The sequence below is a fragment of the Triticum urartu genome, chromosome 7A (genome assembly GCF_056163025.1).
Source record: "Triticum urartu cultivar PI428250 chromosome 7A, HENAU_Tu73, whole genome shotgun sequence".
In the NCBI taxonomy this organism is placed as follows: domain Eukaryota; kingdom Viridiplantae; phylum Streptophyta; class Magnoliopsida; order Poales; family Poaceae; genus Triticum; species Triticum urartu.
The window spans coordinates 493,979,256-493,994,152 of record NC_141879.1 but is presented as its reverse complement, the minus strand read 5'-3'; the positions used below and the strand labels follow the sequence as shown (position 1 = coordinate 493,994,152).

At 48.4% G+C, this 14,897-nt stretch overlaps 1 protein-coding gene across 1 annotated transcript; it reads right to left on the bottom strand.

Annotated features, from left to right (window-relative positions):
- Window positions 1–3,863: 3,863 nt before the first annotated feature.
- LOC147960105 (ethylene-responsive transcription factor RAP2-6-like) lies at window positions 3,864–4,262 on the bottom strand. Its single transcript, XM_087533145.1, has one exon. It carries the CDS (start codon window positions 4,260–4,262, stop codon window positions 3,864–3,866), a length of 399 nt encoding a protein of 132 aa, XP_087389271.1.
- Window positions 4,263–14,897: the final 10,635 nt, after the last annotated feature.

Here is a 14,897-nt window from a genome sequence, read left to right as displayed (position 1 = left end):
ACGTCCTCTACTTTGTTGTTGCAAGTTTTACGTGGCTGCTATGGGCTGAGCAAGAACCGTTCTTACCTACGCATCAAAAACCACAACGCAGTATAGTGATTGCTTTTTGATCTTCAGAAAGAACCCTGTTCATAGAATCTGATTCAAGTAAAGCTGGAGAAATAGACACCCACTAGACACCTGTGTGCGAAGCACGTCGGTAGAACCAGTCTCGCGTAAGCGTACGCGTAATGTCGGTCTGGGCCGCTTCATCCAACAATACCGCTGAATCAAGAATCAACTAGTGATGGCATGCAATATGGATATAGCCACGCCCTCAACTCCTTTGTGTTCTACTCGTGCATATAACATCTACGCATAAACCTGGCTCGGATACCACTGTTGGGGAACGCTGTAATTTCAAAAAAATTCCTACGCACACGCAAGATCATGGCGATGCATAGCAACGAGAGGGGAGAGAGATTTCCATGTACCCTCTTAGACCATAAGCGGAAGCGTTATGACAATGCGGTTGATGTAGTCGTACGTCTTAACGATCGACCGATCCTAGTACTGAACATACGGCACCTCCGCGATCTACACACGTTCGGCTCGGTGACGTCCCATGAACTCATGATCCAGTAGAGCTTCGAGGGAGAGCTTCGTCATCACGACGACGTGATGACAATGATGATGAAGTTACCGGCGCAGGGCTTCGCCTAAACACTTCAATGATATGACCGAGGTGGAATATGGTGGAGGGGGGCACCGCACACGGCTTGGAACAATCAACTTGTGTGTCTATGGGATGCCCCCTCCCCCGTATATAAAGGAGTGAAGGAGGGGGAGGGGGCCGGCTTCCTAGGCACGCCCCAAGGGGAGTCCTACCCCACCGGGAGTAGGATTCCCCCCTTGCCTTGTTGGTTTTAGGAGAGAAGGAAGGAGGAGGGAGGAGGAAGGAAAGGGGGAGCTGGCCCCCCTCCCAATTCGGATTGGGCTTGGGGGCCCCCCTCCTTTGCTCCTTTCCCCTCTCTCCCACTAAGGCCCAATAAGGCCCATATACCTCCCGGGGGGTTCCGGTAACCTCCCAGTGCTCCGGTATACTCCCGATTTCACCCGGAACCATTCAGATGTCCAAACATAGGCTTCCAATATATCGATCTTTATGTCTCGACCAGTTCAAGACTCCTCGTCATGTCCATGATCAAATCCGGGACTTCGAACTACCTTCGGTACATCAAAACACATAAACTCGTAATACCGATCGTCACCAAACGTTAAGCGTGCGTACCCTACCGGTTCGAGAACTATGTAGACATGACCGAGAATCATCTCCTATCAACAACCAATAGCGGAACCTGGATTCTCATATTGGTTCCTACATATTCTACGAAGATCTTTATCGGTCAAACCGCAAAACAACATACTTTGTTCCCTTTGTCATCGGTATGTTACTTGCCCGAGATTCGATCATCGGTATCATCATACCTGGTTCAATCTCGTTACCGGCAAGTCTCTTTACTCGTTCTGTAATGCTACATCCCATCACTAACTCATTAGCTACATTGCTTGCAAGGCTTATTGTGATGTACATTACCGAGAGGGCCCAGAGATACCTCTTCGACAATCGGAGTGACAAATCCTAATCTTGATCCATGCCAACTCAACAAACACCATCGGAGACACCTGTAGAGCACCTTTATAATCACCCAATTACGTTGTGATGTTTGGTAGCACATAAAGTGTTCCTCCGATATTCAGGAGTTGCATGATCTCATAGTCATAGGAACATGTATAGTTATGGAGAAAGCAATAGCAACAAACTGAACGATCATTGTGCTAAGCTAACGGATGGGTCAAGTCAATCACATCATTCTCTAATGATGTGGTCCCGTTAATCAAATGTTAACTCATGTCTATGGCTAGGAAACTTAACCATCTTTGATTCAATGAGCTACTCAATTAGAGGCATACTAGTGACACTTAGTTTGTCTATGTATTCACACATGTACTAAGTTTCCGGTTAATACAATTCTAGCATGAATAATTAACATTTATCATGATATAAGGAACTAAATAATAACTTTATTATTGCCTCTAGGGCATATTTCCTTCAGCTTGCACACGTTTCCTCTCTGTGAACCGTCTTGGATTATGGTGTATATTGCAAACGTTTGTGTTTTACCAACCGTGTGTGCCGTAATGACAGCACAACGTAATTTCGCCCTAATTTAATTGCTGAAATTTAAAATTGTACCTAATTTAAACTTGAAAGTAGGCTATAGCTTTATTCATATCCATCAGGTTCAAACAACCAATGCATTATTCAATTCACGGGTACATATGTTTAAGAATTACAGAAGCACCAAATATAGAATGATGTACCAGGGTTCTATACTTCGACTATTACAGATGGTAAAGAAAGAGGCGACAGACATTCCAGTTGCCGAACAAGGTGAAGTGGAATGGCCCTATTGTGCTCTCTTGGATGCAGAAGGCATGCAGGACTCTAGTCCAACCCCTTGTGATGGCCGGCCGCCAATCATGTAGTTTGAGAGGTAATCTGGAGTAAACTGCTTCAGGATCCACTGCAAAAGAAAAATGATTCAGATATTGTCATCTAACACAACTCATTACGGGTAGTAAAAAGAAGGCTACATGGTTCTTACTTACCATCCTGCAGTTCACTGTTGTCTTGCATAAAGTGTAAACAAATAGTTCGATTGACATGTTTTGACCCATTTTAGTGACAATCTTTATCAGTCTCCTCACTTGATGCTGGTTCATGAATATCTCATTGCCCCATACGCAGAAAGGGTCGAAGTGTGGATCTTTGGCAATGATATATGTACCTAAAAGCACCAAGTTAATATTAGAAGCTAAACAACAATTGAAAAATGATGTAGTACAGCACTCCATCCATCACATTATATAAGATTTTATTACATGTATATCTAGACATCATCAGAACATTAAGGTAACACTCTTCCTTGTTGCTATGTAGCCTAGGATTGCATATTTAGTCATTAAGTACAATGCATGTTGCTAAACAACAATTGAAAAATGAAAAGGCATGTTAAGTGCAATATCCTTAACAACAACCAAATATCATAATTCATAGTGGTATTGTTGAAACTTTTATTGATGAAATTGAACTGCACAGCAAATAGTTCCACATATAGAGCATCACATTGTGAAGAACTGAAATAAACAAGTCAGAAGGACATCTCTAGGCGATCCTTAAAAAGTTAAAGGGCTAAAACCCTTAGTGGATATATATATATATACTCCAGTAATTTTTGGCCTTTTCTAGTCGATCCCCTAAACTTAAGGTTGTAAACTTCAATTTGATCAAGTTCAAAGCAGGTTCAACCAAAAGTAGCATGCATTCAAACATAAACATAGATAGTTTTGCATAAACAAACATAAAACATAAATTTAAACTAAGCTAAACTACTTTCGGTCGAAGTAGAGGTCGAGCCAATCCTTCCTCGTCATGTACGGTGTGTCGCGAGCTGGGTCCGGGCTAGTACCATCGTCGGGGTCGTTGGGGAAGGCACTCCTCCACTCGTCGATGTCGATCTCCTCATCCTCGGGGACCACCTCGACGCCCTCCGCGCCGCCGTCACCGCCGCCTTCGACCTCGTCATCAGAGGAGAGCGCGATAACCTCGCCGCCCTCCACGCCGCTGTCCTCACCGCCTTCAACCTCGTCATCGGAGGAGGGCGCGATAACCTCACCGCCCTCCGCGCTGGCAAAGATCGGCCGCTCCGCCTCCACGAGCTCCGTGTGCTGCAGGCGGAGCTCTTGCATGTAGTCCTCGTCGGTGGCCTCAGCCTCGACACGCTCCCACGCCTCACGGTCCTCCCGGGCCATAGCCGAGCTCACCACCCCTGGCTCGGAACGAGGTGGATCGGACGTGTGCCGAAGGGGAAATTGAGCCTAGCCGTCGCGCCGTGGTAGCGGACCTGCCAGCGGTCGTACTCCATGGTCGTGAGTTCGGCCGTGTGGAAGCTACCGAGCCACCGGCGGGTGTGCGTCTCTCGATCTGTAATCTCGGTGACCCACGTCCCCCATCGCCGCTGCCGGACCCTGAGGTAGGATTTCATCGGCTGCCGGGTCTGGGGGAGGACGGGGAAGTCCTCGAACCAACGTAGGGGCGCGGCGGGAGGATCGAGGGACCGGCGATGGCGGATCAGGCCCGCGGAGGACGACGGGGACACCTCAGCGGCCACCTCGCCGACGTCAGGCGAAAAGGCCGCGATAAACCTCCCTTTGGCCATTGGCTACTCGAGCTCCCCGGCACACATGCAGAGGTTGAGGATGGAGGTGCTGGCGATGGCGGCGACCTACCAATGGTTTTGAGGGTTGTGTGTGTCTGTGTGAGTGGAGGTTGTGTTTGAGGAAATACTGCGGCAACTGAAAATTTTACTAGGCGGGAGTAACAAGGCGGGGCTACTAAAAATTTGGATCAAGGGCGAGCAGATATTTTCGAGATTGCGAGGGATGCAGAGGCGGGAGTAAAATGACGGGGCTACTAAAAATTTGAATCAAGGGACTGAAGCAGAGCGGGAGTAACAGACATCGCACACGGTCTGCACATACTAATCATGTGCTATCAAACATTAAAACCTTCCAGGCGGTAGATATTTTCGAGATTGCGAGGGATGCAGAGGCGGGAGTTTTGGGGGAGCGAGCTAGTGTGCTTGACACACCGACTGTGGACTGTAGCCGACGCACCTTCTCGCATAAGCCATAGGCGTACTATAGACCGACGGTGCTCCAAGATATTTTGTACTACATCTCACACAGTTGATGAGAATAAACTGTGTGGGATCTACTTGATTTGAATTACAAAATGGGGTCACAGCGGTAATGGACGGTGTTTGAATTGCTAGACCTTTTATGTGCAGTGAACATGCAAATGTATGTGTGTCGTAAAAGAATTGGAATTATTCAGGGTTCGTTTGGACATTTCATACATTAAACTAGTTTTCTAGCCATTTCAGGTGCACAATTCAAAATTAAACTACATGCACATGCTCCGGTGCATACAAATTGGTTGAAAAATCAAATATGTGTCCTTCGGTGCATGCTTAGGTCCCATGGAGGAAATGGGAATGCATTTTTCAGGGTTTGTTTGGCCTTTTTTATATATTAACTGGGTTTTCTAGGCATTTTATGTGCATAATTCAAATTTGAACTACAAGCACATGCTCCAATGCACTAAAGTTGGTTGAAAAATCATATGTGTGTCCTTGGGTGAATTTCTAGGTCCCATGCAAGAGATGGGAATGAATTTCAAACACCAGGGCACTGTTGATTGCCGGCAAAACGTTGAGATACCTGGTTTTCAAATTCTAGTAAATCCAAAACTCGTCTGAAATTCATGAAACTTGGCATGCTATCGTGGAGCGGCATCAACATGCCGTGGTGAAAATTTTGTCCCATTTGGGGCAGGTTTGGGTATAAGCTTCTCACAAACCAGAGCTTCTCACAACAAGCATGATGGTTTCGATAGGGAACGTACCACCTTTGGGGACGGGACAGTATCCGTTGCCTCTTATTTCTTTCAAAAAATTTCTAGTGTCAACATAGAACAACAGGAGTGGTATGTTCAATCTTGGAATTTTTCGGGGTTCGTTTGGCCTTTTTATACACTAACTGGATTTTCTAGGCATTTTATGTGCATAATTCAAATTTGAACTACAAGCACATGCTCCAATGCACCAAAGTTGGTTGAAAAATCACATGTGTGTCCTTGGGTGAATTTCTAGGTCCCATGCAAGAGATGGGAATGAAATTCAAACACCATGGCACTGTTGATTGCCGGCAAAACGTTGAGATGCCTGGTTTTTAAATTCTAGTAGACCCAAAACTCGTCTGAAATTCATGAGACTTGGCATGCTATCATGGAGCTGCATCAACATGCCGTGGTGAAAATTTTGTCCCATTTGGGGTAGGTTTGGGTATAAGCTTCTCACAAACTAGAGCTTCTCACAACAAGCATGATGGTTTCGATAGGGAATGTACTGTCGTGGTTCCAAGTCTGACAGTTGAAAGGGGGGTACATAGGAGGAGGCAAGATCCTAGCTACGATGAGGTTGTGCACGCAAGATTTACGAGTTCAGGCCCTTCTCGGAGGAAGTAACAGCCCTACGTCTCGGTGCCCTAAGGCGGTCGGCTAGATTATGCATGAAGTTACAGGGGGTGCGAACACTTGTGCCAGAGGAGGGGGTGGCTTATATAGAGTGCGCCAAGACCCCAGCCGTCCCACGTTACACATGGTTCAATGTACATTAAGGTGAGATGTTACTGGTAACACCAGCAATAAAGACATATAAATGACCGTTAACACTACAGAGTGAATGCCTGACCATTGCTATCCTGAGTGACTTTAGATCTTCTGTACTCCGAGTGGTTTCTTGTTCGACCGAGTGATGATATGCTGGTCGAATGGAATTGGGTTATCCGGGTGGAATTGTTGGTCGAGTGGGTTGCACTCTAAGGTGATTCCAGTCGGTGAAAACTGTTGTGCCTTGAATGCTGTTGATCTTAGGATAGTGACCTTGGGGAGGGCGTCTAGGTCAGGCCTATTACCCTATCCTAGGTACATGTCCTCGTCATTAGCCCCCGAATGGATCGAGGTCCGAGGGTAGAAGAGGTTAAAGATGGTTCCGACTCAGTTCTCATGCTTCGGGGGCATCGTACCTGTGATGGTGAACCACGCCGGACCTTCAACTTTATTTTCAATCGCCTTGATCCATTCAGAATTTTGTCGAGTGAATTTATCCTGGAATGCTTCGAGTGTTGGAGTAGAGTGAAATCTTTGGCGTGGCTGATTGCGCTGCCATTCCCGGATCTCACGGGATTCGAAATTTGGGGAAGCGCGCGAGATGGAGAGCGCCACAGTAATCGGGACAGATTAGGCAGGGGTGCCTCGATTTCCACGCCGCCTTTTTCACCACGTACTGAGTGCGTGGCTGTTGCCGGATTTGACAGGATCTCTCGGGCCCGCACGCCATTCACTCGGAAACGGGCGGATAAAAGGCTCCGCGGCCGGTGCGCCTGCACAGCGCATCCCAGTCTCCTTCTCCTTCCTCTGTTTCTTCATCTTGTCCTCCGCCATTCTCGACCCCTCCGCACTACCCATTAGCAGTCCGCTGCGATGGGGAAGGACAAGACGACGGCTCTGGAGCACGCCAAGAAGGCGACGACGACAGCTGCGGGGAAGCCGAAGGGAAAGAAGACGAGTCGATGGGGATCTTCCTCGAGGTCCGGCCTACCACCCGGCTGGATCCAGGGCGACTGGATTCGCTCCACGATTCAGCTGGAGGATGTGGAGGATTTGGCCTCAGGGGGCTTGATTGCCCATGGATCTTGGAGGCTTCCTGGCAACGAGACCGAGTCACAGCCGCAAGAGGGTGAGTGTGTCCTCCTTGCGACTCATGTTGACCGTGGATTCTCTCTGCCTCCCCATCCTTTCTTTTGGGGTTTTCTGAACTTATTTGGAGCCCAACTTCATCATTTCCCCCAAAACCATCACGTACCTTGCTGCGTTAGTTTCCATGTGTGAAAATTTCTTGGGCTGTCGACCGCACTGGGGTGTCTTCAAACACATCTTCACTTGTCGCTCTTAGTCTGTGAAAAAAGCTAATCCGAATGATGAGAAGACTCATGTGATCTAGATGTGTGGTGGCCTAGGTATCCAGATGAGAAGAAAAAGTTCTTTTCCAGCTGTGATCCTTCCCGAGTCAGTTAGAGGGTGGCAGTCGACCTGGTTCTACTGCAAGGACCAATTGACTCATGGTCAGTCGACCGGTCTCCCTCCCTTCTCCATGGAGTGAGTCCAACAGCCCACTTCTTTGAAAGTAACTCTAGCAGAGAGAGCAGAGGTGAACATGCTGATGGAGAGAGTAGTCCAATTAGTTCGGGACGGCATGACTGGTATGGACTTGTTGGAAGTGTTTCTCAGTTGACGCGTCCAGCCACTCCAGGCCCGCGATCATCCTATGTGGATGTACTCGGGCATTAAGGACACCACTCAGAGGAGATCACCGAAGAGACAGTGGAAATGTGGTTGCAAGGCATCACTGGGAACAAAGATAACCCTCGGGGGTCCAGAAGAGTCCAACCACTCTGCGCTGGCCATGAACCTGAAAAGGTTTGTCCTTTACTGTCGAGTGCTTCTTCATTCTAATTTGTAACTATCTTCGTGCCTGACTGATGTCTATGTTATTCTCTGCCTTGTAGATCTACATTGATACGTACTCAATGCCCAATGGAGAGCAGGACCAGGAGGGAGAGGCGAGTGGAGGCGAAAGTGGCGATTGGAGATCCGATGACGAGGATGAGGAGGGGAGTGAGAACTCAAGCGGTGGCGAGGAGGTAGACTCTCCGCCTGCACTGAAAGACGTTCCAAGCAGACCCATGACCCCACGAGCATCCGCGGCAAGGTAGTTGCGCAAACCTTGAAGCGCACTCGGACTTCCTCCCCCGTCCCGACTGAGAAGGTGCCGAAGCAACCCAAGATTGCGGCTCCTAAGCCTCGGAAGACTCTGCCCAAGATCAGGATCGATGTTCCTATCACCTCCGGTAAGTGTTTTTGTTTTCTCCTTTTATTCAAGGACTTCTTAAGTAGATGTTGACTCGATTTCTTGCTTGACCGAGTGAGTTCGGGAACTTGCAGTGCTGCTACTTCTGGGACTTCTGTGGATATTTACCGGAATGAGGATGATGCAGAAATGGAAGATGCGACCACCTCCAGAGCAGGTGTGACTCTGCCATCTTGCCTCCACTTTGGCAATTGATTTGCAGCTTGACTGATATATTACGGTCGAAACTTTTGCAGCGTAGCAACATGCGATTGAACTTCCAGGTGATGATGATGAAGTGCCTCTGAGGCCCATGGGAAGGAGAAGCAAGAGCTCGGGCAGGAAAGCGCCGACCGGCAAGATAGCTCAAACGACATCAGTGCCCGAACCGGTGGTCGAGCAGACTGGAGACCTCAATCAGGCCTCTGTCAGTTTTGTCGATCCTGTGTCGACTGAACGTCCATCCGCGTCGACTGCCCAAGATCCTGCTTCATCTATTCAAATCCACACTTCAGACCCTCAGATTGCTGCGACTGTTCCACCGTCTCCGTTGTTCGTCACCCATCATGTCCCGAAGGATCAGGCGGGCGCTGCTAAAGAAGCTATACGCCAAGTAGGCCTGATGATGGAGCGGATGAAGATGGTGCGTGAGACCAGCCAAGCCGCCTATGATGCCAGTGCAGCTCTCCAAGCCAACGTCCAAGTTACTTGATTTCTGACTGATCTTCTAACTTGATGCTTGAGAACTACTACTTTCTTACTCGTAAGATGTCCGCGGATGAGCGTTTTCAAACTTTTTCAAACTTCATGTGCATTTGTTCACCCACTGGGTGCATTCTTCTATTTTGCAATATCGTTCACTTGAGTCGATGTGGGGGCACGCAGAGTGCACCCACTGGGTGTAGTCCCCGAGACCGTCGTTGAATGTTTGATTTGGCAGGGGTCTTAGATCTTTGTTGATAATAAATCCATTTGGTCTCGAACGGATCTTGTCGAGTGAATTCTTAAACCAGTGGGGGAACACCAAGTGCAGCCACTGGGTGTATTCCCCGAGACCGCGGTCGACTGCGCGTAGTCGGCGGTGGTCTGAGATCCAATATTGCCATTGCTTTTCTCTTTTTTTGAGCGACTAGGCTAAATCAGTCGAGTATCGAACCAAACCAGTGGGGGCACGCCAAGTGCACCCACTGGGTGTAGTCCCCGAGACTACTGTTGAATGTATGATTCTGCAGTAGTCTTAGAACCCTTTTCATCACTCAGGAGCAAATAATCTTTGATTTTGTCAATTGATATATCTTATTTACTGACTTCAGAAATCCTGTGAGCTCATATCCCAATTTGCTGAATTCGAGAGGAAGTAGATCCAGCTCAATCTTGACCTAGACTTGGCCAAACAGAACTTGAAGAAGGCCAAGGACGAAACGGCTGGTATGGAAGGTAAAAACTTGCCGACTGTGAGATTGGACTGTCTCCTAAGTCATCTTCCCGTTCTTCTTTCTGAACAGAGTGTTTTTTATTATAATGTAGAGAAAATGAGGCAGGCTCTGGCATAGAAGGACCTTGATCTTGCAGCGGCACAGAAAGAGGCCCAAGAGAAAACATCACTTGCCGACGAGAAGTTGGCTTCAGTCGGGAAGTTAGACGAAGATAACGCCAAGCTGAAGACTGCTCTGGCTGAAGCTAACAAGGAAGTGACACATCTGAAGAAGGACAAGTTAGCCCTGAACAATAAGATTGAAGATCTCTCTCGGAAGAGAAATGAGCTGGAGGCTTATCTGGGGGGGACTCGCCAAGAAGTTATTCCTCATGCTTGAAGGTATTTTCTCCTAGTCGACTGGTTTCTCTTGACAGTTGTTGACTCCTTAGATGGATCTTTGACTCATTATTTTGCTGTGCTGTGCAGAATTTTGCCAAAACTTTGAAGAAGAGACTGGATGGATCAAAATGAACTTGAATCCCATCAACTCTCCCGTTCAGGATGAAGCCGCCATGAACATGCTCCGACTGGAATCTTGTCTTGCCAGCGTCGTCGATTATCTGGCCTGACTGAAGGTTGCAGTTTCCCGAGTCGACATAGCGCTTTGCCTGAAGGAGAGGTTCCAGAATGACCTCGAGTCTCTGATGACTTGACTCAATGAGATCCCCGGCCGAGTGCAAGCATGAAAGAAGTCCTCCACCCGATGTGGTGCTGATGTGGCTCTATGCCAGGTTTGTGTCCACTTCAAGGAGGCCAAGGAAGAGAAGCTGGCAGCGCTCAAGGTCGCTAACACCAAACATCACCGATTCCAGTCCTTCATGGAGACCTTCATTGAAGCAGCCACTCGCATCGCGGACGGAATTGTCTTGGACGAGTTCGTCGAGCCAGCCAGCCCTCCTCCAGAGGAGTGAACAAACTTTAAGCTTTAATTCAATTTGCCTCTGAATGCCGAGTGATTTTGTAACTGTTAAAACTCCTTCGGGCCGCATGCCCGAGCACTTTTATCTGCAGTTCTGAACCTTGTGAGATTTATCTGAACGTTGTTTTGACCTTTGTTGCTTTTGAATCTATTGACTCTGAGTGAAACTTGATTCTTCAGTCGGAATTGTCACTGACTTTGTGATGCAGCTTTGTCGAGTGGGTCATGGACAAGGGCACTTGGTGCCGTCCACGACCTGCACTTCGTTGCCCCTGCGGATTGGAATGGAGTGGACGTTATACTGGTGGCGCAACTCCGTCGAGTATCATGGACAAGAGCACTAGGTGCTGTGAACGACCTGCACCTCGTCGTCCTTGCGGATCGGGATGGAGCGGATGTTGTACTTGTGGCGTAGCTCCGTCGAGTGGGTCATGGACAAGAGCACTAGGTGGTGTGCATGACCTGCACCTCATCGTCCTTGCGGATCGGGATGGAGCGGACGTTGTACTTGTGGTGCAACTCCATCGAGTGGGTCATGGACAAGAGCACTAGGTGCTGTGCATGACCTGCACCTCGTTGTCCTTGCAGACCGGGATGGAGCGGACGTTGTACTTGTGGCACAGCTCCGTCAAGTGGGTCATGGACAAGAGCACTAGTGATGTGCACGACCTGCACCTCGTCATCCTTGCGGATCGGTATGGTTTTTAACTTAGGTGAGTACGAGACTGCAGCTAAGCCCCTGAGGGGAGGATTGCTCTCCACTCGATAGGATTTTAGAAACTTAGGCGAGTACGTGACTGCAGCTAAGCTTTTGAGTGGGAGGATTGCTCCCCACTCAATAGGATTTTAGAAACTTAGGCGAGTACGTGAGTGTAGCTAAGCCTCCGAGTGGGAGGATTGCTCTCCACTCGGTAGGATTTTAGAAACTTAGGCGAGTTCGTCACTGCAGCTAAGCCTCAGAGGGGGAAGATTGCTCTCCACTCGGTAGGATTTTTTAAACTTAGGCGAGTACGGGACTGCAGCTAAGCCCCCGAGTGGGAGGATTGCTCTCCACTCGGTAGGATTTTTTAAACTTAGGCGAGTACGAGACCGCAGCTAAGCCCTCGAGTGGGAGGATTGCTCTCCACTCGATAGGATTTTTTAAACTTAGGTGAGTACGTGACTGCAGCTAAGCCCCCGAGTGGGAGGATTGCTCTCCACTCAGTAGGATTTTTTAAACTTAGGCGGGTAGGGTACTGCAGCTGAGACCATGAGTGGGAGGATTGCTCTCCACTCAGTAGGATTTCTTAAACTTAGGCAAGTACGGGAGTGCAGCTAAGCCCCCGAGTGGGAGGATTGCTCTCCACTCGGTAGGATTTTTAAATTTAGGCAAGTACAAGACTGCAGCTAAGCCCCCGAGTGGGAGGATTGCTCTCCACTCGGTAGGATTTTAGAAACTTAGGAGAATCAGGTTCGCGGCTAAGCTACCCACTGGGGGATTTGGACACACAACTTGATAGGATAACGATCATTATGGCACCACAAGGATCTTGTTTTTGATAAGCAAAATGAACGATTCTTATTACAACTCGCCGACCTGAGTGCTTAAGTGTTAAATGGCGGAGCAGATCCACGTTCCAAGCGCGTGGCTCGTCTTTCTCGTGTTCCACATTATAAAGGTGTTAAGCTCCATTGCGGAGCACCTTGGTCATGATGAAGGGACCTTCCCAAGCAGGAGCAAGCTTGTGAGGCCGTTGCTGATCCACTCGGAGCACTAGGTCTCCTTCCTGAAATGCTCGAACTCTCACGTTTCTGGCATGGAATCGATGGAGGTCTTGCTGATAAATGGTCGATCGTATCAAAGCCATCTATCTCTTCTTCCAGGAGGTCAACAGCATCTTGCCGAGCTTGCTCTGCTTCAGCTTCTGAGAAAAGTTCCACTCGGGGCGCATTGTGAAGCAAGTCGCTTGGCAGCACGGCTTCAGCCCCATAGACCATGAAGAAGGGAGTTAGACTAGTCAACTGATTTGGCGTTTTTCTCAACCCCCAAAGGACGGAAGGAAACTCATCTACCCAAGTGCCTGCTACATGCTTGAGGTCACGCATCAACCGGGGTTTCAGCCCTTGGAGGATCAAACCATTTGCTCTCTCTGCCTGTCCATTCGACTGCGGATGCACGACAGACGCATAGTTGACCCGAGTACCCTGGGAGGCGTAGAATGCTCTGAACTCATCAGAATCAAAGTTGGAGCCATTATCCATGATAATAATGTGAGGGACTCCATATCTAAACACCAGCTCTCTGATGAAACTGATGGCAGTGCTTGAATCGAGACTCCTGATAGGCTTGGCTTCGATCCACTTAGTGAACTTGTCGATTGCTATGAGCAAATGAGTGAAACCACTTCTGCCGGTCCTCAGGGGTCCAACCATATCCAATCCCCAAACAACAAATGGCCAGACGTGTGGAATGGTCTTCAAGGCAGAAGCGGGATTGTGAGACATGTTGAAGTAGAACTGGCAGCCCTCACACTTGTCGACTATTTCCTTTGCCATTTCATTTGCATGTGGCCAGTAAAAACCTACTCGGTATGCTTGGCCATGATTGTTCGAGAGGACGCATGGTGACCACAGGTCCCCGAGTGGATATCATTGAGAATCATTCCACCTTCTTCTGGTGTAATACATCGTTGAGCAACTCCGGTCACACACTCTCCATACAGTCGTCCACCTATCACTGTGAAGGCTTTGGATCGGCAGACGATCTGACGGGCCTCATCCTCATCCTCTGGAAGCTCTTTCCTGAGTATGTATGCAACATATGGCACTGTCCAATCAAGGGTGATGACCGGAACCTCCATGATCAGGTCGACCACAGCTGGAATTTCAACTTCAGTCGAGTCAGTGGAACTTTTCGGTTGTGGGGGCTCTTCTGTGAAAGGATCCTCTTGAACTGACGGAGTGTGGAGATGTTCCAAAAACACATTGCTGGGAATAGACTCGCGCTTGGAGCCTATCTTCGTCAGATCATCAGCTGCTTGATTCTTGACTGGGGGTATGTGGTGGAGCTCTAAGCCTTCGAACTTCTTTTCCAACTTCCTCACTGCATTGCAATAGCCAGTCATAGCTGGGCTCCTGATATCCCATTCCTTCATCACTTGATTGACCACCAAATCTGAGTCACCGTAAACCATCAGACAATGGACGCCAAGTGAAATGGCCATACGCAACCCGTATAGAAGTGCCTCATATTCAGCCTCATTGTTGGAGGAATCAAAGTGAATCTGGAGAACATAACTGAGTTTGTCACCTTGCGGGGATACCAGGACCACCCTAGCACCAGAACCATTCAGCATCTTAGAGGCATCAAAGAACATAGTCCAATGTTCTGAGTGAATTTGCGTCAGCTGTTGCTGCTCACTCCACTCGGCGAGGAAATCTGCTATTGCTTGGGACTTGATTGCTTTCTTTGCCTCAAACTTGATATCTAACGGAAGGAGTTCAATCGCCCACTTCGCCACTCGACCAGTTGCATCTCTATTGCTCAGAATTTCTGATAATGGAGCATCACTGACAATTGAAACCGAGTGATCTGAGAAGTAATGTGCAACTTTCTTTGTCGTCAAATAAATTCCATAAACCAACTGATGATAATGAGGATATCTCTGCTTGGACGGAGTTAAGACTTCAGAAATATAAATCACTCGCGCTGAACTTTGTAGGCTTTGCCTTCTTCTTCCCGCTCGACCGTGAGCACCGTACTGACAACTTGTCTAGTGGCTGTGATATAAAGCAGTAAAGGCTCTTTGCTGACTGGAGCAGCAAGCACCGGTTGGGTGGAAAGCAGGGTTTTGAGCTCTGCAAAAACTGCGTCAGCTTCAGGAGTCCGCTCGAACTTGTCAGACTTCTTCATCAGTCGGTAAAGAGGCAATGCCTTTTCACCGAGACG